This window comes from Carcharodon carcharias, chromosome 7 (genome assembly GCF_017639515.1).
Source record: "Carcharodon carcharias isolate sCarCar2 chromosome 7, sCarCar2.pri, whole genome shotgun sequence".
Classification (NCBI taxonomy): Eukaryota; Metazoa; Chordata; class Chondrichthyes; order Lamniformes; family Lamnidae; genus Carcharodon; species Carcharodon carcharias.
The window spans coordinates 24,290,917-24,317,155 of record NC_054473.1 but is presented as its reverse complement, the minus strand read 5'-3'; the positions used below and the strand labels follow the sequence as shown (position 1 = coordinate 24,317,155).

Here is a 26,239-nt window from a genome sequence, read left to right as displayed (position 1 = left end):
CAGTAATCATTCATTTTTACCTATGCTTTTCAAAAGATTTGAATAGTTTTGGATTGATTATAATTGAATGCATAAAAATAATCTCTACCTAGCTTCTCAGTCTCTGTCATGAAAGAAAAGAATCTCACAGTAACAATGGGAGATGGTGCAACATTTATTATTGTACTGCATCGGGTCTGGAAAAAACACCCTCTGCACAGAGACTTTCTGGGGTTTTATACACTTGACAGCCACAGGCTCTCAAAGATGGCCCATGGATTACTGAGTATGTAGAATGTTCACTTAATTACCTACACAGTGGAAAGAATTTCCTTGTATTTATGTAGCATCTCAGGATGCCCAAAGCATTTCATAGCCATTTAAATATATTTGAAGTAAAGTTACCGTTGTAATGTAGGGAAAGGTGGTAACAATATGCACACAACAACATCCCACAAATAGAAATTACCTAAATAACTGTTTTAGTGATGTTCGTTATGGATAAATGTTATACAGGACACTAGGAGGGCTCACCCTGTTCTTTTTTGAATAGTGCCATCTAACAAATGGTAAGTAACATTCATGCCACACAGGTGCCTGGAAACGCCTATTAGAATCTAAACATTTCCCCTTGACATTCGGCAGCATTACCATTGCTGTGTTCCCTCGCTACATCCTAGGAGTTACCATTGACAAGAATATTGTGATTATAAACACTGTGGCTACAAGATCTGGTCAGGGTCTGGAAGTTCTGCAGTGAGTAACTCACCTCTTGATTCCCACCATCTACAAGGCACAAGTTAGGAGTGTGATAGAATACTCCTCACTTGCCTGGATGAGTGCAGCTCCAACAACACTCAAGAAGCTTGATACCATCCAGGACAGAGCAGCCCTTAATCGTCACCTCATCCAGCACCTTAAACATTCACTCTCTTCATCACCAGCTCAAAGTGACAGAAGTGTTTACCATATTTAAAATGCATTGCTGTCACTCAACAGAACCTTTCAAACCCGAGACCACTACTAACTAGAAGAGCAAGGGCAGAAGATCCATGAGAGCATTAGCACCTGCAAGATCCCCTTCCAAGCCACACACCATCATGACTTGGAACTATATTGCCCTTCCTTCACCACCGTTCAGTCAAAACCCAGGATCTCCCTTCATTCCAGCAATGTGGGTGTATCTCTATACCATACAGACTGTAGCAATTCAAGAAGGTATCTCATCACCACCTTCTGAGGAGCAATTAGGGATGGGAAATACATATTGACTTTGTCAGCAATGCTCACATTCCATGAACAAATAGAAACGATCTTTTAAATCCCCTCAGACAGCACACAGGACCTCAGTTTAATATTTCATCCAAAGAATTAGCTTTGTCAGTGCAGCGCTCTCATAGTACTGAAATGTCCATCAAGCTGATATGCTCAGATTCCAGGATTGGGGCTTGAACCCATGGCCAGAATTTTACATCCCAAGGTCGGGCAAAATCACACGAGATGACATCAGGCGAGCGTCCTAACGTCATCGCGCACTCACGCCATATTTCACTTGGTGGGCACACGCAAAAGCCAGAAGCATGCCTGCCGACAATTAAATGGGCAATCAAGCCCATTAACCGCCTAATTGTCTGCGACTTTTCGTGGCCTGCCCAACATTACAGCTGGCGGACAGGCAAATTGGCCAAGTGGCCTTTACGTTTTTCATCAAACCTCACCCGTGGGCGGGATGAAATTTCAGTTTGGAAATAAAATAAAAATAAATGTCTGGGGATAGCATTTTTATGAGGTATCCTTTCAGGTGCTTGATTGTGATTCATGGATACCTTTTTTTGCAGTTTTTACATTTTTATTTAATTATTTGCAGGTCTGCAGCTCCCTGAGGCAACTACCTGCCTTCAGAGAGCTCCCTTGCAGCACTCACCCGTGCCCACTGTGATGTCATCGCCTGTCCTCTTCCTGCCCCACCCTGGCAGTGCTGAGCTTTTCAGCACATGTTTCATGCTCTCTGGCCAAAGCGAAAAATTTTTGCCCATGCTTTCTTATTCAGAGATGATTGCTATCACTGAACAAAGATCTGCACCAGCTCTAGCTCAGTTTGCATTTTGGAGTGGGGATATTTTATATTTCTTATTATACTGTGAGGCAAAATTTTACCTTCCCCCGCTGGCAGGTTTGTAGATAGGGGGTGATGACTGTCAATTTCTCGGATGGCCTTCCCACTGGGCTCCCGCTCGCCCCAGCCTCTCCACAAGTTTACTCTTGGACAGGCGAAGCCTAGGCATGCTTACTCACCCTTACCTCAACTGAGGCCTTTAAATGCCAATTATTGACCAGTTATGGGCTATTTCCCACCCACCCTCAATTTTTAGACCAATGGGAGGAGTTCAGGGACAGGGGGAAAGCTCGGAAATTAACCGTGTTCAGGTCTCAGGCAGGAAGGGGGTGGGGGCTCCTCAATCAGCAGCCTCCTTTTAACATCGGGCACCCACCAACTGCCTTCCCCTCCCAATACTCCAACAAAGTTCCAGCCCCTCAAGGTTCCCCGTTGCCACCCCTCCCCCCAGCCTTTCCACCAACACACCCACCCCTCTTCGTTCCTGACTGTTCAGGTTTCACAATTTCTCTATAAACATCTTTGTTTGCTTTAATTATGCTGACTGTTATATCCTCCACTGTGTCAATACTTTTTGGCAATTGTAGGAGTATGGTCAATGCCACTGTTGCTTATTAACAGAGTTCAGAATAAAACCTAGTTTCTTGTAACTCAATGATGCATAGCATTGTGCAAAATGAAGACAATGTTGTCCTTTCTTTTATTAATTTCTATTCCAGCGTTAATATCCTCTGATTTCATAATAACAGAAGCAGAGCAGCATAAGGTAATGTATTATTTATAATGACCAAATATTTATAATAACCTTAACTGGCTGACAGTTCAAATATTTTAATTTTTATTTTGAGCAGGGTGATTATGCGAACACTTTATCAAATGCTCTGAAGCTGGCCAGAAGAACACCGAAGGTATTCAGCAGCTAACCTGTGCATGCAAAAATACTGAGCTTCATTTAATCACTTTGAAATTCTATCTCAAGTAAAATATAACAGGATTAACTAATGATTATATGCCTCATGTCTGAGTTTTGACCAATGCCACTCATAGCAGACATTGTCCTCACCAGTCGTGATTTACAAGCCTCATACACAACGGAAACTATTTTGAAACCACCCACTAATTTGATAAAAATAATACAACAATCGAGGTAACTTTTCCAAATGAAATCCTGTGCGAGAGTAAACCGAGGATAATTTTATTAATCCTCATTAAACCGTCTGGTTAGGTTCCAGACTTATAATCACCATCTAGCATCTAATTTTCTTCAACAGTGGATACTTGTTTTGCTTTGCTCTCATTTGATAACAACTGTCAATGCAGCCACCAACTGTGGATGATTTTTGGGGTACACGCCCGACGTCACCCCATGTCATCTTATGCCTTGGCGAGCAGGTCCCACCCTCACTTGCCGAACTGAAAATTCTCCCCCAAATAAACTTTTGCACCATTCTGAGTGATTGTATCAAGACCTGTTGTGCATTGCATGGGATACATGGCATAGAAACAGGCAGTCAGGCCCAAGCAGTGCATTTTGGCATTTATGCTCCACTCAAGCCTCTTTCCATTATTCTTCATCTAAATCTATCATCATAACTCTCTGCTCCCTGCTCCCTCATATATTTGTCTAGTTTCCCTTTAAATGCATCTATCTTATGCATGTCATCCATTTCCTGTGGTAGCAAGTTCCACATTCTTAGCAGTCTTTGGGTAAAGAAGTTTCTTCTAAATTTCCTATTAGATTTCTTGGTGACTGTCTTACACTGATGGACTCTAGTTATGCTCTTCCCCACAAGAAGGAACATCCTCTCTGTATCCACTCAATCAAACTCTCTCATAATTTTAATGACCTCTAATAGGTCACCCCTCAGCTTTCATTTATCAGGAGAACAGAAACCCCAGTCTGTCAATTCTTTCTTAACATGTATACCCACGTATTTCTGGTATTACTCCTGTGAACCTCCTCCGCACCCTCTCCAGTGCAACTATATCCTTTTCATGATATGGTGACCGGAACTGCCACAGTCTACATGCAGTCTAACCAAGGTTCAACACAGCTTTAGCATAACATCCCCACTTTCCAATTCTATCCCTCGAGAATTCTATCTCATTTTTTAAGGCCTTGCTAACCTGTGGTGCAACTTTTAGTGATTGATGTATTTGTACTCTGAGATCCCTTTGTTTCTCTACTCTACTGAGATTTGCATCTTCCAGGCAATATGTGATCTCTCTCTTCCTCCTACCAAAATGTAACAAAATAAATGTAATTTATTTGTGTTGAACTTCATTAGCCAAGCATTTGTCCATTCTTTAAGTTTATTAATGTTCTCCTGTAAATTATTGCAGTCTTCAGTATTGACTAACCCCACCCACCCTTCAAAATTTGGTGTAATCAATATTTTAATTCATAAAGGAGAGAGGAAAAATTTACAGTGCTGATATTTTACTTTATTTTTATGGGTATCAAACATCTAATTCTTTGGAATTTAATCGCATTTCTTCTGTAAATCCATTTGCTTGTATAATATGTAGTTTGAAACATTGATGCCTTGGTCCTTTTCTTGGCTGTCAACAGAAAAGAAGCACCGAGGAGCATGGCATAAAAGTAGGTTTAATTTCTCTGATACCACTTACTCAGTAACAATTTGTGTTTATTGTTGATATGTCGGATGATTTTTATCAGTCCCATTAAATTCTCTTCTTCCTCTACACAATTGCTGAATTGACTTTGTTTTTATGATTTATTGGGACTGTGATTTTGTGAAATGTATTTGAGGCTACCATTTGTACACTGTGGCCATTTAGTGTGAAAATATTAGATGCTTTATCATTAACATTCCACTAGAACAACAGAAAGCATTGATTTAATTTAAATTGGTCTTTCTAGTTATTTTAGTTCCTTGCACTAATTATTTTTCATTGAAATAATAGGGGGATCTTGAAATCTATAGTATGAAGATTGATTGCAAAGTTACATCTAGATTTGCTCACAATGTGGTAATCACCCGGGTGGTAAATCGAGCAAATGAGTCAAGGGAAGCTTTCTTTGAAATGGAATTACCCAAAACAGCCTTCATTACCAACTTCAGCATGTGAGTATCAGCTCAAATATTCAGTCAACTTAACTAATTAGCATGAACTAGCTGTTTTATACATACTGTGTGAAAGTGTGTGAGAAAAATTTGTATATATAGTACAGTATATAAAACTAAAGATAAACTATTGTGATTCTACCTCAACAAATTAATTTTGCTTGGCTTAAGGAGGGTGAAAGCCATTTATAAAATTATAACACTTTATAAATAGAGGCATGGAGTATAAAAACAAGGAAGTTATGATAAAATAACTTAAAATGCTGGAATTGCTTAGCAGGTCAGACAGCATCTGTGTAGACAGAAGCAGAATTAAAGTTTCAAGTTGATGATTTTTCATCAGTTATAATGAAACTTTAAAAAGGTTTTGCCAAAAGTTCTGTGAACTGTACATTAAGAAGGATATGAAGTTTTATGGAGGATGAAGAAAAGATTTATGAGGATGACTCTGGGAATGAGGAACTTCAGCTACATGGGTGGATTAGAGAAGCTAGGTTTGTTCTCCTTAAAGGAGAGAAGGTTGAGTGGAGATTTGATAGGGGCATTCAAAATCTTGAGGCTTCTGAACAGGATAGTTGAGGAAAAATTGTTTCCATTGGCGGAAAGGTGAAGAACCAGAGAGCACCGATTTAAGGTTCCTGGCAAAAGGACTGATCACGAGATGAGGTAAAACCTTTTTACACGGCGACTGATCTGAAATGCACTACTGAGAGTATGCTGGAGGCAGATTCAGTCATGGCTTTCAAAAGAGAATTATATAACACCTGAAGAGAAAAAGTTACAGGGCTGTAGGGAAAAGGTAGGGGAGTGGGTCTAGCTGATTTGTTCTTGAGGAGGGCTGACATGGACACAAATGGCCCACTTCTGGACTGTTATATGATTTATGATTCTTGATTTTATTGCATTTTGCTTGTTTCAAAGTGATTGCTACTGACTTATCATTTCTGCCAAATCAAAATGTAATTTTGTGCAGTTAAAAACACATAAGGCTATGGGCCTAGTGCTGGAAAATGGGATTAGAATTAGTACTTGTTTGACCAGCGCAGACTCGATGAGCCAAAGGGCCTTTTTATGTGCTGTAGACCTCTATGACTCTAAGAGCACTCCCATATTTAGAAGTGAGTAAGACTACTTGAATTTGCTGCAATGATCATACGTCTGATTTTATGGGGTTTTTTTGAATACTAGGGAGGAAAAAAGTGCCATTGTGAATTAGGAAGGGAAACAGTTTATTAAACAATTTTGTAAAAAGATTACGGAGCTGGATTTTGTCAAGGCAGCGGTGGACCCAATGGCGGGCTGGAAAGCTGGAGTAATCATGCTTAGGCTGTTCTAGGAATCTCCGGATCCTATGGTAATCAGGCAGCTAATAAACTGCCTTCAGGCCTCCTGTACCATTAAGAGATGAAATCCCACATCCAGGAGCTGCCAGCCATTTGGAGGGTATGGAGGCCTTCAGGCCCAGCTGTGCCAATGGGAGCAGTGGCCAGCGTTGGAACTGTAACCAGCCCAGTGAAGCAACTTCACCCTCAGGAGAAGGTAATTGGGGTCAAGGTTGCCGGGGCCGATCAGGCAGGCACAAGCTAGAGGGGAGGAGAATGGTTGGTCAGAGCAGTGGAGGGTGGTGTTACCATGGGTGGCCATGTTACGGGATGGCCCCTCTATGGGACTCCGGGTGCCCTACCCTCCTGCTCACAGGGAGGCTGCAGTATTTACCTGGCAATTTCCCAATGCAGCAGAGGCCCCTCTAACCCCTGCCATCTGCTGGCAAACTGCCAGTGGCAGTGGGAAGAAGCACTTAGATGGCCCTTAACTGGCCACTTAAGGGCCCCAATTTGCCTCTGGGCAGGAAGACCTCCCTTCACTTTCCCTGCCGCTGATATAATTTGATGGCATCTGGAAGATGACACCATTATACGCGTCCACCCCACCCCTGCAGTGCCTCCTAACCTGCTCCCGAGAGATCCATTAAATTCTGTCCACCATTTAAGATTCAGCTGGAGAATACCAATACATAACGACAATATTGTCAGTTCCTCTGCAAGAAATCACAAAAATTTCAGCAATCTTCTAACTGGCTAGTAGCAATTATTACAAAATCATTTGTAGGCATTTGAGAAGTTATTGGCCAGTTTCTCTTTGTAAACCCCTTTTCAACTTGCAATATTGTAACGTTGTTTTTACAGTTGTAAAAATTCGATGACAGGATGGCAAATGTTATAAAGTTGAGTTAGAGCATGAAATAGAATTACTGAATGGCTCTAAATCACACTAATTTTGGAGCACATTGAAAAAAGATGTCTTTCCTTACTTTATGCCTTCTTATTGAAATGTTACATGATAGAAGAATATTTAACTTCTTTCATAAGAATTGACATGACTGTAATTTGATTGAATTGAGATAAGAACAACTGGTTCAACGCAGTCCAGATGAGAACATTTCTCCATTCCTTTCTATCTCTGACAGTTTTTTTTGGAGATTTGCAACTAATGTTGTCTCTGCCATACAGTCCATGCTCCTGAGATTGTCTGTTCAATGGTTTTAAGTTCTCCCCGCTTTATTCCTCCAAGGTCTCATTCTTATCTCCTCCCTGACTTTGCTGTGCTCTTACGGCCATTTTTCCCCTTCCATTTTGCTATATGACTCCAAAATATTTGCAACCCCTATAACTCTGGGATTTACCCCTCATGTTTCTGAAGTTATATTTCTTTGCTCCCTGCCTCCAAGATTTTTCCCATCTATTACCTGGTATCATTCACCTAATCTCATTATCCCAGAGATGTCCTAAATTGTGTTCAAGCCAAACTTTCTACTCATTTTTCTGCATCCATGGCCCTGTTTACTGCCCACTCAGTGTTTTCAAGATCATCCCGCTAGGTCTACAAATATGTGTTGAAATATAGTACAGCAATTAATAATTAGAAGCACATTAAATTAGTGCGTATATTCCTCCTCGAACAGAATGAATGTAATTGAAAATAGTTGGTTAAAAGAAGGAAGCAGAGAAGGAGGTATAAGAGGATAAGACGAATGAATCAAATTCCTGTTATCCATGTGATTTCTCTCTCTGTAGGACTCTAGAAGGAGTGACATATGTGGGAGCTGTGAAAAAGAAAGAAGTTGCTCAGCAACAGTACCAGCAAGCTGTTTCACGGGGACAGACCGCAGGGCTTGTAAAGTAAGAATAATTTCCTAACTTTTAACTAATGACTTTCGTTCTTCATCAGTTTATTCCCTACACTATTTGATGAGTGAAATTCCTTGGGAATGTGCCCATGTCAATAATAACTGCAAAGAAATGAGAATAGAATACATGAAATTCCAATGGGCAGTGCCCCTCCTCCCGCCCCTAAACAGGTCCTTTTATCATCACCTCTTGCCAAGGCAGTTTTCAACATGCCTGGCGATTAATTAATTAATTCTATGCAGTCTTACCTTTTTCCCAACAGAAAATTCCCTGGGAATGAAATTTCAGAAAATAGAGTTACAGTGATGTATTGCTATTTCTCCACACTGAATGATTGCGCACAGAGATTCCCTGCTGGCAGTATGGGATCACAGAAATACTCCATCTACTTAAATAGCTTTTGACAAATATATCATTCATAACACAGTTTTAACATTTGGAACTAACCAATTTAAAGGTATAACTCAGGCAGATACAATTGGAAAAGCTGGCAGAGACCCATAATCTTTATCCACTTTGTACCCATTCAGTGTAGTGTCCTAGGCCCAACCATCTTCAGCTGCTTCATCAATGACCTTCCCTCCATCAGAAGTTCGCTGATGATTGCAAAATGTTCATCACTATTGATGAGCCCTCAGATATTGAAGCAATCCATCTCCAAGTGCAGCAAGAACTGAACAACATTCAAGCTTGGGTGAATCAGTGGCAAGTAACTTTCAAGCCATACAAGTACCAGGCAATGACCATTTCCAACAAGACATAATGTAACTACCTCCCTTGACATTCAAAGATATTATCATGGCTGAATCCCTTACTATCAACATCCTGGGAGTTACCATTGACCAGAAACTGAACTGGATCAGCCTTATAAATACTGTGGCCACAAAAGCAGGCCAGAGGCTGAGAATTCTGCAGCGAGTAGCTCATCTTCTGTCTATAAGGCTCACGTTAGGAGTGTGTTGGAAAACTCTCTACTTGCCTGGATGAGTGTGGCCCCAACAACACTCATGAAGCTTAACACCATCCAGCACCTTTGACAGCACCTTCCAATCCAGCAACTTCTACCACCATGAAGAACAAGAGCAGCAGATGCATGGGAAAACCAACATCTTCAAGTTCCCCTCCAAATCATAAACCATCCTGACTTGGAGCTATATCACAGTTCCTTCTGTGTCACTGGTCAAAATCCTGGAACTCCCTTCCTAACAGCACTGTGGGTGTACCTACACCACATAGACTGCAGCAGTTCAAGAAGACAGGATCAGCACCACCTCCATAAAGGCAATTAGGGATAGGCAATAAATGCTGGCCTAGCCAGCAATTCTCACACCCAGTGAAAGAGTAAAACAAAACTTGATGCATTTCTGGGAAAGGGGAAAACAGCACAGGGAGCTCCTGACCAAAACAGGTAGGAACCTCATTTAAATATTGATTCGAGGACAGCACATCCTGTTTACCATTTCCCGAAATATTTGCATGCAAGATAAAGGAAATACTCTACTTCTGGAAAAATTAACTTCTCTGCAGCCAGGATTTTCCATTCGTCGGGCAGGCTCGGCGGGAGCCACCAGCGATCAGCTCTGCATCACGATTTCACGCAGGTGGGCCGCCAACAGCAGCGCTGAGCATTACCTGTGCAGGCGGGGGGAGGAGGGACAGTTGGGTCCAGCACTCTTTCGCGCGAAAGAGTGTTTCAATCTCCCTGAAGCAGCTCTGTGCCTCAGAGATTGAAGCGCTTTTTACAAAAATAAATAAAAACATTAAAAATTCAATGAAACGTGTCCCCTCATGTGACTGTGTCACATGAGATGGGACATGTTTTTAGTTTTCAAAATAAGCTTTTATTTAATTTGTAATAGCTTTAGAAAACCTCATTCCGCTCGTGGATGAGATTTCATAAAAACCATAAAGGCCATTTTGCTTGCCCGCCAAACGAAATATCGCGAGACAACACGATGACATTGGGACGCACGCCCAACATCATCACGCGTCATTTTATGTTCTGGCATGTCAGGCCCGTGCCGAATGTAAAATTCTGCCCCATGTTTCTGGCAGCACAAATAATCCCCAGCGCAAATAATTAATTTATGCCGTAGTTCAGGTTAATTCTTCTGCTGAGGTATTTCAATAAATAAATTAGTGTTATTTGCTGCAATTCTTATGTTTGATGCAATTGTTGTCATTGAGTCTGATGGTTAGAGAGGAGTGACTGCAAGGTTGTGGTCTGCTGAGTAATTCATTTACCATTAACTGAGATTGAATTACATCTTGACAAAGGCCTGAATCCTGTGCTTGTCGGGCGCAATTGGCAGGTCTGGAAGCAGATGCGATATGCGTTTCTGGCTGCGATCCACCACCAGCTGCGATTTCACACTGGCTGGCTGGCCGCTACAGCCCTCTGCAATAGAGAATTCCAACCCCCTGAGAGAAGAAATTCCTCCTCATCTCTGTTTTAAATGGGCAACCCCTTACTCTGAGATTATGGTCAGGATTTTTCAGTCAGTGTGCAGGGGTGGGCCCGACACGCCGGCATGTAAAATGATGCGCGATGATGTCGGGCATGCCTCCTGACATCATCGCGCTGTCTTGCGATGTTTCGTTCTGCGGGAACACGCCAGAGTCGGCTGCATGCCTGCCGATAATTAAAATGCCTATTAAGGCCATTAACGAAGTAATTAAGTTCAACTTTACGCTGCCCGTTCAACCTTACAGTTGGCGGGCAGGCAAAAAGGCCAAGCGGCCTTTACGTTTTTTAGGAAACCTCATCCATGAGCGGGATGAGGTTTCCTGAAGCTTTTACAACTTAAATAAAAAGTTTCTATGAAAAATAAAAACGTGTCCCATCTCATGTGACACAGTCACTCGAGGGGACATGTTTCATTAAATTTTCATTGTATTTACTTTTTTTTAAATAATTGCTTCAATTTCCCTGGCGCAGCTCTGCGCCTCAGGGAGATTGAAGTGCTCTTTCGCGCACTGGACCTGACTCTCCCTCCTCCCCCCGCCCGCCTGGGTAGCGTGCTACCGCTCATGTATTACGCTAGCGGTTGGCTCCACGACCGCTCCCACTGAGCCCACCCGACGCGGGAAAAATTCAGACCTAGGTCCACTGGACCTAGGGAAACAACCTCTCAGCATCGATCCTGTCAAGCCCCTTAAGAATTTATATGTTTCAGTAAGGTTGCCTTTCATTCTTCTAAACTTCAGTGAGCACAGGCCCAACCTACTCAACCTCTTCTCATAAGAAAATCCCTCCATCCCTTCTATGGACTGCCTCCAGTGCCAGAATATCTTTCCTCAGATACTGGGATCAACAGCTGCTGTGGAGCTGCAGTACTGTAAAAATGAAATGAGGTGAATAAATTGCTGCAAACTGTGTCAATACTGCAAATTCAAGCACCTGCCAGCAGATTACCTCATCCCTCAAAGGTCTTCTTTATTTTATTTAACCCTGGACAACTTATTCCACCCTGGATGGAGTTTGTAATGAAAACGTGAAGGCTGACTGCCCGATTGTCCTATCCGCCAACCATATAAGTGGACAGGCCACGTAAAATCGGTGACAATTGGCTCCTTAATGGGCTTAATTGCCTGCTTAATTGTTGGTGGGCACGCTTCCAACTTCTGTACATGCCCACCGACAAGTAATGTCGCGAGTACGATGATTTCAGGATGTGCAATTTCACGCAGTTCTGGGTTGGGCGTGCGCCCGCATGTTCATCGTAAAATTCTGGCCAATATTTTCTTCTATCCATTAGGAGTTCCTTCAACCAATACCTCAAACAGAATATTTGATCATTTATTTGATTCTTACTTGTTGGATTTTATTGTATGCAAAATGGCTGTTGCCTTTGCTTACAACAGTGACTACGATTCAAAAGTAATTCAGTGGCTGAGAAGTGTTTCAAGATCTTGTTAGGGTGTGAAACACACTATGGGCAGGATTTTCGGGTTGTTGAGCGGATGCGTTGGGCGGGCCTGGGAGCGGCTGGGAAACGGCCTACCGCCCACATTCAGCACCTGACCGTGATTTCATGCTGGTTGGCCAATTAACGCCCAGCCACCATGAAAGGCTCAGCGCTGACGGGATGGGGGCAGGAGGAGGGAGAGCACTGGCGTCAACGTGGAACACACAATGAAAGCTCCCTGAAGGCAGAGAGCTGCCTCAGGGAGTTAAAGAGTTTAAAGCCAAGAAATAAGGATGTAAAAACACATCGGACTCAATCACCTAAACATATAGATAATAAAAATTCTGCCTAAACTTTTCTTTTTAATTCGTATCAGAAATCTCATCCCACCCTTGGATGAGATTTCCTCAAAAATCCGAAGGCTGCCTGGCCAGTTCGCCCGCCCGCCAACCGTAATGTTGGACGGGCAGTGAAAAATCACTGCTAATTGAAACTTTAATGGCCTTAATAGGCCTCTTAATTGTCGGCGGGTGCGCTGCCAACTCTCACGTGCATCCACCAACCAAAATATTGCACATGGGCGCAATTACGTCAGGACACTGTCCTGGCATCATTGTGCGCTATTTTATGTCCGATTGGGTCAGGCATGCGCCCGCTCGCGAGACATAAAATGCTGCCCTATATAATTGTAAGTCTTTCTTTTACTGCACCCAAAAATGGACATTCTCTATCCCTCATCATAATGATGTAAGCCCCACACTGGGACAGCGACATATCATGAGAAGACTGTTGTAGGGTGGCCGAGTTGTACTATTAATGATAGCGTTGATCAGCAGACACTTCTTAGGTAGAAACTTAAAAGATTATTTACAATATACTCAGCAGTAACTACACATGTGCTTTTAACTCCAACTCGAACTCTACACTGATTGCTCAGGTAGCCTGTGCTACTCTCCTATTGGTTACTGCAGATCATGTGATCTTGCCTAACCAATATTATTCTTAAAGGTACATTACACACTAAATAATTGCTACAAATACAATGAGAGTTCTTTTCCTCAACGTTTCACATAGGATTCCATTATCTTCTGTGGAAGTAACGCAGATATTTTAACTTGTGGGTTTTTTCTCTGATTTCCAAAGAGTATCTGGAAGAAAAATGGAGAAGTTTAAAGTATCAGTAAATATCGGACCGACCAAAAAAGTCACATTTGAACTAACATATGAAGAATTACTAAAACGTAACCTGGGGAAATACCAGATGAATATCAGAGTAAAACCTCAGCAACTTGTCAACCATTTCCAGGTACATTTCTAAAGCAGCAATATTACTAATGCATTTTAATGGCTGTTGTTGATTTTTTATATTTGATGATAATTAAATTCTCTTACATTTTGAATTGCTGTTTCCAGATTGATGTACACATTTCTGAACCACAAGGGATTGCCTTTCTGAATGTTGATGCAAAGTTCCTAAATAATAATCTGACTTCACTTGTGAAAAAGACTCTTACTAGAACAAAGGTAGGTACATAACATTGTGGAAAAAAATCTTTACCTTAATGATCGCTGTAAAAATTAACATTGAGTCACTGCTTCATTCAGGGACATGTTTCCTTCAAACCAACACTTGAAGAACAGCGCAAATGTCCTGATTGTCATGAAACAATTCTGGACGGAGATTTCATCATAGAGTATGATGTCAATAGAGACCTGTCTGCTGGTAGTGTTCAGGTAATTGAAAATTATACTTAAAATGGAAGTCTCATAGGGTTCTATACTCTGACGATTTTTAAAATTTTATATTGTATATTCTTTTCCAGATTGTAAACGGATATTTTGTTCATCACTTCGCACCTGCTAATTTATCCAGAATCCCTAAAAATGTCATCTTTGTGATTGACCACAGTGGATCCATGTCAGGAATTAAAATGCATCAGGTAAGAAAAGCCTTTGGTGCAAGAGGGTTTTCCTTACTCTATTTCCTTCCCAGGTTTACTCAAGCTGCAGACAAAAGAGTGACTAATTTGTTTCACATATCCATCAATATGAGGAAGAAGAAAAATCTTTCATTTATTTAGCAGCTTTCACAGCCACAGGATATCGCAAAGTGCTTTACAGCCAATGAACTTTTGGAGTGTAGTCACAGTTGTAATGTAGGGAACACAGCAGCCAATTTGTCCACAATAAAGTCCCACAAACTGCAGTGTGATAATGGCCAGGTAATCTGATTTAGTGATGTTGGTTGAGGGATAAACATTGATCAGGACATCAAGAAGCACCTCTGCTTTTCTTTGAAGTAGTGTCATGGGTTCTTTAACATCCATGCAAGAAGCATGCAGGGCCTTGGTTAATATCGCATGTGGAAAATCCCTGACAGTGAAACAAGCTCTCTGTAGGGCACTGGTGCCTTGCAGTCTCAGCCAGCTTTGCCTTGTATGTCATTGTTGAAAAATACACGTCTTACTTAGAAGTTCAATATGTCCATAAGTAATTCAGGGATGGGATCTATGGTCATGACACTATTGGTCTTTGCCATCATTACTCCACTTACAATGACATCACCTTTTGAGTTTGCACATGCACAGAATAACATGGAAATCCAGAACTTGATGTCAGGGAGTCTACCATCAGCCATATGGTGCACTGTACAGGCTTCCAGAGACTTCAATTTCCATAATAACAATGAATTGATGGGAACAACAACTGTAACACTGTTAGTTTCATTTCAAAAGCCCTGGAAAAAATGTTATGTCTTGTTGAATGAGTACATTAAGTGTACTAATTTCATACTTAATGCTAATCAGCCTCACTGGTCCTGAAGGGCTGACATTTGCGGAATGTCAAATTTCTCCATGATGATTAAAAATTCCGTATTCCTAAAGACGTAGAGTGGGGTTTTCTGGTTCAAAACCAGTGGGAATCATTGTGGGCAGGACAGGAGAGTTTGGAGAGCCATTGACTTTTAATGACTCTCCAAATTTTCCCATCTGGCCATGACAATGCCTACTAGTGCTGGGGCTGGAAAATCCCACACATAAACTATTTTTTAAAGTCTATTTATCATTATTTTAGTTTCTATCTTAATGCAGTCAGACATTTGTTTCTCTTTTGAAAAGTTAAATTAAAAATGAAGGATTTTAAGTGCCTTAATTGCCTAGCTTGCTGTGTGAATACTTAAACATAATTGTCTAACTGCTTACTCACTGCCCCTGCACACCAAAATATTGCCTTGATTTGGCGCCAGATTTAAATTGCCTTCGGGAAAGGGAAAAATCCCACCAAAGAGATTGCTAGATTTTTGTGGAAAGCTTTCTTCAAGGTCAGTGTTGAATTCCTTTCTTTCACCACTGACTCCCAAATCCAGGGCAATTATACTTTATTTAAGTCTAGTAACATTTAACTCCTTACAGTGTATATGCAATAGTTTACAGAACCAAACAAAAAGCATATCACCCTCTCCATCCTGGATAGAAGTGTGTCTTTTAATGTTACGCAATAGATCTGTTTTGTTTTTTCTGGGTGTTTTTCCTCTCACCTCTGAATTCTTCCACTCTAAACAGCCTGAGCACTTGTCTTTTACATACCTAAAATGGAACCACACACAGCCTAATGCAATCAACGTGTACCACATTTACTTCCCTTGTTTCCGATCACACCACTGTCCTGCACCAGTCAGACTTCTGACCATGTCCTGTCTTCAAGGTTCGTTTTGCCTATAGCATACAGTTTGCTGACTCGCTGCTCTTCATAGAATAGCTGCTTATTTTCAGTTCCTGCAGATGCTAGTTAGGCAGTTATAAATGTTTTCACCAACTTTTTAAGCTTTTTCTTACAGCCCCACCTTGCAGGGAAAAAGGCACCCCTGTCACCCTTTAAATACTGCAACCTATTCACGAGTAACTCCATGGTCTTCAAAGTTTATTGGTGCCGGTTGATGACTCTCAATGCATGTCTCAGACAGCAGTTGATACAATACCTGGTGCTTTTCAGTTAGAATTCCTTCTGATGTTCCAGTTTCTCCCTTCATTAACTCTTTTAACCATTTTATATCCATCTCCCACATGGGGCAAGATTTTTCAGTTGGCATGCAGGGGCGGACTCAACACGCCAATGCATGATGAAATTGGGTATGCGTCCCAAAGTCATTGCGCTGTCTCACAATGTTTCGTTCAGTGGACGCGCGCACCCACCGATATGTAAATGGCCAATAAGGCCATTAAGGAACTGATCAAGGTAATTGTTCACGCTGTCCATCCAACCTTAAGATTGGCGGGCAGGTGAAAAGGCCAAGCTTAGCATTTATTAATTTAATTAAAAATTTTCCATTAATATAAAAACATGTCCTACCTCTTGTGACACAGTCACTTGAGGGGACATGTTTAAATACATTTTTAAACCTTTTATTCATTACTTACAATAGCAATTCAATCTCCCTGAGGCAGATTGAAGTGCTCTTTCGCACGTATGCACACAAGAGCCCTGGCCCCGACTCTCACCTCCCCCCACCCATACAGGTAGCACTGAGAGCTATGGCTCGCATCTTACACTGGGCAGGCCTTAATTGGTCCACTTGTGTAAAATGGCGGCGGTCAGCTCCGCAACTGCCCCCACCCACTCCTGCTGCCTGAAAAATTCAGGCCATAGAGCCATCATCCATGTGGATTATACCTTCTATCCTTCCTGCCACGCCTATATTTGTATCAGCTGCAAAACTGGCTATAATACACTTTATCCCTTCATCCAAGTCATTAATATAGATTTTAAATAGTTGAGGCACCAGCACTGACGTTTGACACTCCACTAGTTACACTTTGTCAGCCTAAAAATGGCGATTTATCCCAACACTGTTTCCTGTTAGCCGGCCAACCCTCTATCTATGCTAATATATCACCCCCAACACCATGAGCTCTTATCTTGTGTAGAAGCCTTTTATATGGCACCTTATCAAATGCCATTTGGAATCCAAATACATTACATCTACTGGTTCCCCTTTATTCACCCTGCTTGTCACATGCTCAAAGAACTGTAATAAATTTGTCAAACATGATTTCCCCTTTATTAGGCAATGTTGATTCTACTTGATTGTATTATAATTTTCTAAATGTCCTACTACTACTTCCTTAATAATGGATTCCAGCATTTTCTCAATGACAGATATAAAGCTAACTGACCTATAGTTTCCTGCTTTCTATCTCCCTCCTTTCTTGAATAAAGAAAAAAACTTTTGCAGTTTTCCAATTCACTGGGATCTTTCCAGAATCTAGGAAATTTTGGAAGATTAAAACCAATGCACCCACTATCTTTACAGCCACTTCTTTTACTACCCTAAAATGCAGGCCATCAGGTCTAGGGGACTTGTCAGTCTTTAGTCCCATTACTTTTGTCATTATTTTTCTCTAGTGATTATGATTATTTTAAATACCGACTTCCCATTGGCTTCATGATTTCCTACCATTCTTGGAGTTTTTTTTGTGTCTTCTGCTGTGAAGACAGCTACAAAATACTTGTTCAGAGTCTCTTCCAATTCCTTATTTTGCATTATTAATTCCCCAGTCTCACCCTCTAAATGTTCAATGTTTATTTTGACCACTCTTTTCCTTTTAAGACATTTATAGAAGCTTTTACTGTCTGTTTTTAAAGTTCTAACCAGTTTTCCCTCATACTCCCTCTGGGACGGGCAATGTTTAGGAATCTGGAAACTATTGGGGGAAGTCTAGCAGTACTCAGACTGGCAACTGATAACATTCAATGTATGGTTTTGCACCATTGGAACATGACAGCACTTAAGAGGTACATAGCAGCACTTGCAGAGATTGGGTTTGGCAATACTTGGGAAAGGTTGGAACATGTCAACACTCAAGAAAACTGGGGTTTGATTGCATTTGTTATGGGATCTTGTATTTGGAGATACTGTGGACGTGCATCGCTTGTAAATTATGGTCTAGTCATAATCGCTGGAGGCGAGCATCTGGCAGTAATTGGAGGAAGTGCTGTGGTTTTGCAGCATTCAGTCTAAGGGCAAGAGGAGCTGGAGCTTGATAGCAACTTGGTGAACACTGCGGATGACTACACATGAAGGGCGAGTAGTGGCCCTGAAGTTAAAAACCCACCTATGCTACTATTCACTGAGCCACATCATCACGCTACATTGGTTGCAGAATGGGAAACATCTCTGGGAATTGTAATTAAGCAGATATTTCTCCACACCTTCATCCAAAAAAAAAAATCAAACTCCAGAGATTGTTTTGTGCAGTAAAAAGTGCATTGTGGAAGCCCATTCCTTCTGTTATTCAGTTTCAGAGTTATAATGCAGGGGGTCAAGGGATATAGGAAGAGGGAAAAGTGGAGTTGGGGCAGAAGATCAGCCATGATTGTATTGAAAGGCAGAGCAGGCTCAAGGGGCTGTGTATTTTTTTTATTTGAGCTGTGGGTCTGGAGCCAGACAAGGTAAGAATGACAGATTTCTTTCCCTAAAGCATATTAGTGAACCAGGTGGGTTTTGCAATGATAGTTTCATGGTCACTATCACTAGCTTTATATTCCAGATTTTTTAATTGAATTCAAAATCCGTCAGCTGTAGTGGTGGGATTTGAACCCATGTCCCCAGAGCATTAGCCTGGGTCTCTGAATTACTAGTCCAGTGACATTACCACGACGCCACCATCTCCTCCTGTATGGTCTACTCTTGTTCCTGTTTCTGACTTTATGTTCTTATTACCCTGGTCTTTGTCATACTTGTATACTCAATTATTATCTTAAAGCATATAATATTTTGGTCATTATTGGCTAGGTGTTCCCCTGTTTTTACTTAGTTTATCTGCTGTGGCTCATTTCCCATTACTAGATTCGGTAGCAAATCCTCCCTTGTTGGAATTCTTAGATATTGGGTTAGAAAGGAGGTTTGTAAACATTAGAGGAATTGTATTCTTTATCCCTTTTACCTACCTCTTCTGGCCAATTAGTATCACGCTAGTTGAAATAATCTGTGATTATTGTTCTATGTTTCTTACTAATTTCCCTAATTTGTTTGCATATTACAAGCTAAAGTTTTGGTGTAATGCATCATCATTTTGTTTGTTTCATTAATATGGCGTCATCTACTTAGATGTAAATGCAAGTATCAACTGATTATACTGTAACATAATCAAATTATACATACCTACTTCAGATTTAAACAATAAATAATAACAATTCTACAACATGCTTTATAAATCTACTTTAGTACAAGTCAACTTCAAACTATTTGGTCAAACTTACCTGTGCATTCTCTCATTCATTGTGTGTTCAGCTGGGTTTCATTGGGGCTATCTTCATAGCATAACAACATGGTGACAAAAATTGAATCAAACCCTGTTGTGGCACTACAATTAATATAATTGTTAAAGTTGATGCTCTTAAGTTACAGTTGCAAACTTTTGTTTTGTCTCTTCCAGACAAATGAAGCTCTTCTAAAAATTTTAGATGACATGAACCCAAAGGATCATTTTGCAATTATTATATTTGATGATACTTTTGAAACATGGAACAATACCATATTTCAAGCAACTCCGAGCAATGTGAATGAAGCTAAAAACTTTGTACAAACTATTTCAGCCAGAGGAGGTAAAGATAACTGCTTTCATTAATGAAAACATGAGAATTTTTTATACTATACTTCCAAAAACAAGGAAGGTAAATATAGGGGAATACTTATTCACCAAAGTGTACCCCATTCATTTGTCCTGTTCAAGGTCTCTCTGCTGCTTTTATTCCAATCAGGCTATCAGGTCACAAGCTGGTTAATGGGTTATAGATGTGAGGAACGCTGTGGATGGCTGTGGTGGGAGACTTTGGCAGAGTTATGTCTGTATTATCACCACCTGATTTGAAGGGGACATATGAGGGTTAGCTTTAAGTGCCAAGGGTGAACAAGGTTAGAATTGACTGCAGCTTGATGTGCAGAATGTAAATGGAGAGATGGAAGTAAAAGGGAAAAAGTGGATAAGGCATGATGTCTTCTCAAGCTTGCCATTCAACACAGCCTTGTTCATAGGACTTCTCCCCTGTCCATGATGGCCAACACATTATTTTTCTTCCACAGGGTAGAGGATAAGCAGGGTGGTTTTGGTCTTCCGCCAGAAAGAATGGTGTGTCTTAGTGGCATCCCCATGAGGTGCTTGTCTGTCATGGTTGTATAGTGCATATGTAATAGGAAATATGTGAGGTCTGAGAAATTGAGAATGGCAGTAGTGAGGAAATTAGAAAGTGTAGAGAGAAGGAGAGGTATATTTTAGTAACTTTTGGTGAAGGAAAGCTGAGAATTGTATAAAACACTGGTGAGGCCACAACTGGAGTATTGTGCGCAGTTCTGATCACCACATTACAGGAAGGATGTAATAGCTCTGGTGAGCATGCACAGGAGGTTTACAGGAATGTTGCTAGGGTTAGAAAAGTGTAGCCACAAGGAGAGATTGGATAGGTTGGGGTTATTTTCCTTAGAACAAAGAAGGCTGAGAGGTGACTTGATTGAGGTGTACAAAATTATGAGGGGAATAGATAGAGTGGACAGGATAAAATTGTTTCCCTTGACGGAGAATTCTAGAACCAGAGGATATAGATTCAAGATAAGTGGCAGAAGGTGTAGGGGGGGCATGAGGAAGAGCTTTTTACACAGAGGGTAGTGGGTGTCTGGAATTCGCTGCCCAAGTTGGTGGTAGAGGCAGAAACTCTGAACTCTTTTAAAAAGTACCTGGTTCTGCACCTTAAGTGTTGTAAGCTGCAGGGCTGTGGGCCAGGTGCAGGAGGGTGGGAGTAGAAAGGGCACCTGGGTGTCCTTGGGTTAGCATGGACAAGATGGGCCGAATGGCCTCCTTCTGTGCTTTTACTTTTCTATGGTTCTAAGGGGTATTGTGAATAGTGAGGCTACAGATGGCGCAATTGTGAGGTTGGAGTTGTTGCGGTGAGAGGAAAGATTTTTATCTTTATAACTGTGGTGAGGATTGAATTTATTTTGACATTTCAGTCATGTCCTCAAAACTAAACTCATGGCATTAAGTTCCACAATAATCACTTCCAGAGCACAGTGGAGATGTTTCTTGGAGTGATTTCTGCTCCAGACAGAATTTGTCTCCTCCTATCCATTACCTGGACTAAAGCCTCCAACATCATTTTAGAAAATTTGGTTGCTGTCTCTGGACCTTGGGCTGACTCTAGCTGCATAGCTGTCAGCCAGTCCACTGGTGTGTTAGGGGACTGGTGACCTGCTCTGACTGGGTGGAGTCTAAAGTTTTGAATATAGCTGCACTTATGACCTGTAAGGCTATATTTTTGAAGAATCTTGACAGCCAATGATTTGATATCCTAACCAATATTGGTGGCAGTGATTAAACTTTGCTCAGCACAAGTGTGACTTGATACATTCACAGTATCTATCTGAGTAGCAGCTTACAAGGTATAATCATGTGTTATATTATCACTCCGATGTGTTGGGTAAAAGTCACAGTCACCTCAACCCAAACTCCTACTTCTTCCTGAGTGTCTTGGCCACATCACCTGCCTCATCCTCAAGTTTCTTGTTCTGCCTATTTGTACCCTGCTTTTTAAACCCCTATCTCTAATTCCAAACTCCTAAACTTCACTAAACCAATTATTGATTGACATTCATCATCTTATTATCCAATTACACAAATGCCACACACACGGCCTTGGGTTTGCTCAAGTTTCGGTCTAATAATTCCTAATATCACATTTTTCTACCGTTGGAACTGTTGTCGGCATATCAGTGGCACTACAAAGGATGTCTTTTACACTAGAGATATCTAGTGCCCTTAATGGTCTAATGTTTCCAGATGGAGGGCCTTCTTTCTTACCATGACCTGAAATAAGGCACAGTCCTTTATTATTCCTTGTTACATTCCAATTGAAGTGCCTGTTCTACAATCCCATTGGAACATAAATGCCACTGCTAGCCATTCTTTCTTATTTCTTCTCTTTTAATTTAATTTTAATTAGCTACACTGTCACAGTTCTACCATCCCCACTCCCCTCATCTTATAAAAGAAGGAAAGAAAGACTGGAACCTATATAGTATTTTCATTGGATGCCTCAAAGTGCTTTACAGCCAATGCTTTTAAAGTGTAATTGCTGTTGTAATGTAAGAAACGTGGCAGCCAATTCACTCATAACAAACTCCTACAAACAGCAATGTGATAATGACTAGATAATTTGTTTCTTTGTGATCTTAATTGAGGGATAAATATTGGCCAGGACACTGAGATATCTTCGCCACTCTTCTTTGAAATAGTGCCACGGGATCTTTTACATCTACCCAAGTAGGCAGAAGGGCCCTGGTTTAATGCCCCAACTGAAGAACAGCACCTCCAACAGTGCAGAGCTCCCTCAGTACTGCACTTGAATGTCAGCCTTGGTTTTTGCGTTCAAGTCCTGGAGTGGGACTTGAATCAGAACCTTGCGACTCAGGCAAACCAAATGAGTTATATCTGCAAGGTGTAACAGTTTCTTAAATTACTACAAAGCTAAAACAAAGCACAGATATATGTATGGGTATTCTTGGGTTTATAGAGTAGCAGTGTTTAAGCAGATACATTTTCCAATTATGTGGTTATTCTACTAATTCTAATACTAATAAGCATATACTGGAGGACTCCCAGATACTCTACAGAGCTATTTTGCAGTTTTGTCCCGATGGTTGTTAAAAACAGGAAGTCAGCTGACACTTTAACATCTGAAATTTAGCTGCCTAATTTATATTTTGGTGGGTGTCGTTATACTGCTCTAATTTCTGTAAAAGACAAGAATATCTTTTGTTGCAGGAACAAATATAAATTCTCCTATGTTGGAAGCAGTAAGAATTCTGGACAAGGCCCATCAAGACAAGCAACTGCCTGAAAGAAGTGTCTCCATGATTATTTTGTTAACTGATGGTGATCCAAATACAGGTTAGTGAAAATAAATACCTTCCATTTCTGTCTTTTGAAGATTTAATTACAAATCTAAAGCTCAAAACTGGATAGGGACAGGGTAGATATGGGAAGGGTTTTTTTTTTATTCATTCATGGGATGTGGGCTTCACTGGCTTGGCCAGCATTTATTGCCCATAACAAAAACAGAATTACCTGGAAAAACTCAGCAGGTCTGGCAGCATCGGCGGTGAAGAAAAGAGTTGACATTTTGAGTCCTCATGACCCTTCAACAGAACTGAGTGAATACTAGGAGAGGAGTGAAATATAAGCTGGTTTAAGGTGGGTCGGGGGGAGAGAGAAGTGGGGGGGTGTGGTGTGTGGTTGTAGGGACAAGCAAGCAGTGATAGGAGCAGATAATCAAAATATACGGAAATCTTTGTCGGAGAGAGGAGCAATACTTCTTCAAGGTCGGCATTTCTTGAAGAGGAGTGGCAGTCAATTAAACACAGAGATTAAAACAAAAAACTGTGGATGCTGGAAATCCAAAACAAAAACAGAATTACCTGGAAAAACTCAGCAGGTCTGGCAGCAGCCCATCCCTAGTTGCCCTTGAGAAAGTGGTGATAAACTGCCTTCTTGAACCGATGCTGTACATGTAGTGTAGGTGCACCCACAGTGCTGTTAGGAAGGGATTTCCAGGATTTTGACCCAGCGACAGTGAAGGAATGGTGATGTATTTCCAAATCAGGATGGTGAGTGACTCGGAGGGGAACTTCCAGGTGGTGGTGTTCTTGTTCTTATCTGCTGCCCTTGTCCTTCTAGATGGTAGTGGTTGTGGGTTTGGAAAATGCTGTCTAAGGAGTCTTGCATTCTGAGGATATTAAGCCTCGCATTCTGAGGATTCCTTAATTTGCTGCTGGTAAAAAGTTGTTTGATAAATATTGCAGCATTTTATAACCAATGCCTTCAGGTACTAAAACACAAAAATAGAAAGAAAATGCCCAGTTGCCTTCCTTCTAGAAATTTCCAAATCATGGGGGTTGGCCCTGTTACAAATTCTGGACTGTATTTGAAATCTTCCTTGGTTCACTTGCTTAAGCAGTCTGAGCTAATTCCTACTGCCTTTAATCTATGCATTAGTGGGACCCAGGAGCATAACAGTTGTCCCTTCAGATTATATTTCATTGCCTGAAAAGAAACAGATTGTGTTCATGTAGCTCCTTTCATGACAACAGCACCACCCAAAGTGCTTTACAGATAATTATTTTTGAAGTTTAGTCACTGCTGCCAATTTCCTCAGAGACAGGTTCCATAATCAGCCATAAAATCTGCTTTTTGTGGTGTTGGTTGAGAGATAAATATTGGTCGGGAAACTGGGGAGAACTCCCCTGTTTTTCTGCAAATTAGTGCTATGGGATGTTTAAATTCACCTGAGAGGATTTAGTGGGTGAAATTTTTCCAAGTTTGCACTAAGTGCGGTAGCGGGTGGGCAAATTGGCATTCCACTTGCCAACGGCGATGGTGAGCTTTCACGCCGTATCATCCTGAGCCCGCCACGTTATTTATGCATTCCTATGAAACACGCCGTTACCATGGCAGGTGGACTCTCATTCGCCCACCCACCATCACTCCGCTATTGCATCACGCTAGCCGCCAAGTTAAAAAGGCAGCAGCCAGCACAGTGCCCATCACCACCAGCTCAACACCACCGTCCGGGAGACATGGCCAGCAAAGGGAAAAAGACTGCAGCCCCCCACTTGAACGATGGGTCCCTCAAACAACTGCTGGATGCTATGGAGGTCCACCGGATATCCTGTACCCCAGCTCTGCTGCAGGATGGGCAGCATGACAAATACAGCTTGGGAGGCAGTGGCATCGGTGGTCAGCGCCAACGCCCTTCAGAAGAGAACAGCCACCCAGTGCTGCAAGAGAATGAATGATCTCCTCCGTTCCGCCAGGGTAAGTCACTCTTCTCATCACTCTCAACTCACACACTCACAAACCCATTACACATCCACAGGGACCTCACTCACAGCCAGTTAAAGGGACATCACCACTCACTCTCTCTCCTCACTGTCATTGTCCTCATCCATCCATGGGAACACTTACCACCCACACAGGCCAGGCATACTTATCACCTGGCCTGGTAGGTGTCCTGTTTACACTTTCTCCATCTCTATCCATGCAAGACAAGCTGGCACACGACAAGAGAAAGAGGGCGCAGACCAGTGGTGGAATGCCCAAAATCAAGGTCCTCAAGGACTTTGAAAACAGAGCCATTCAGCTGGCCGGCCACGATCTGGACCGGTCCTGTGCTGACAGTGAGGTTGGAACTGCTCTACCAAGTGAGGATCCAGCAGTGCGACATCCATCAGACAACCATGCCATGAGTGATGTCTCCTCTTTCACGGGCCACGTTCATGTACTAATTATCTCCCCTTGCTCTGTCAAATGGTCGACAGAGACCATGACTGAGGGCCTCTAATCAAGCCCCTGAAGAAACCTCTGAAGAGGAATCTGGAGGCACCCTCTATGAATTCCCGTCACAGCGCTCACCCACACCCTCCACCAGAGCAGAGACACACACCTCATTGGGACCTAGCTTTAGAGTAGCCCGGGATCACAACCTGGTGAGCACATCGCACTGTCTGATTCACCGTAGGTGGCGGCAGGGGCTTCCCTGGTGCCCGGCACTTTGAGAACTGCTGGAGGCTAGAACATTGCTGAGTCCAAGTCAGTTGACGAGCCTCTGGACTCGGTCATGTCACAATTGCTGGAACTGCAAATGAAAGCTCAGGAACATAAGGAAGGAATGTCCATTGCACTCCTCAGATTGCAAGGCATGATGGAGGAGTCCTTCAGCCTTCAGGCTGAGGTGATAGCACCAGCATGCCAACACACCAAGGTCAACACTGGTAAGTCGGTGGCCAACATGGAAACCTTGGTCCAGGACTTCACTCCTGCACTGCTGCATGGGCTGCACTCCAACAGTGTGTATGCAAGAGGGGTACCACGAAGCTTGATCTCACTCCAACTACCCCCGCTCCTCAAGGAG

The 26,239-nt window shown here is 41.8% G+C and overlaps 2 protein-coding genes across 2 annotated transcripts in view; both read left to right on the top strand.

The window, feature by feature from the left end:
* Window positions 1-273, top strand: part of LOC121279984 (inter-alpha-trypsin inhibitor heavy chain H3-like) — a 44,924-nt gene extending 44,651 nt beyond the window's left edge. The window contains exon 10 of the mRNA XM_041191606.1: window positions 93-273. Coding sequence (XP_041047540.1) covers window positions 93-273 — 181 coding nt within the window. The remainder of the gene's footprint in view (window positions 1-92) is intronic.
* Window positions 274-2,771: 2,498 nt separating this feature from the next.
* LOC121279983 (inter-alpha-trypsin inhibitor heavy chain H3-like) overlaps window positions 2,772-26,239 on the top strand; it is a 69,529-nt gene continuing 46,061 nt past the window's right edge. Inside the window, exons 1-10 of the mRNA XM_041191605.1 lie at window positions 2,772-2,861; window positions 2,947-3,003; window positions 5,024-5,184; window positions 8,259-8,363; window positions 13,424-13,586; window positions 13,694-13,804; window positions 13,886-14,014; window positions 14,104-14,220; window positions 19,717-19,885; window positions 23,095-23,220. Coding sequence (XP_041047539.1) covers window positions 2,772-2,861; window positions 2,947-3,003; window positions 5,024-5,184; window positions 8,259-8,363; window positions 13,424-13,586; window positions 13,694-13,804; window positions 13,886-14,014; window positions 14,104-14,220; window positions 19,717-19,885; window positions 23,095-23,220 — 1,228 coding nt within the window. The remainder of the gene's footprint in view (window positions 2,862-2,946; window positions 3,004-5,023; window positions 5,185-8,258; window positions 8,364-13,423; window positions 13,587-13,693; window positions 13,805-13,885; window positions 14,015-14,103; window positions 14,221-19,716; window positions 19,886-23,094; window positions 23,221-26,239) is intronic.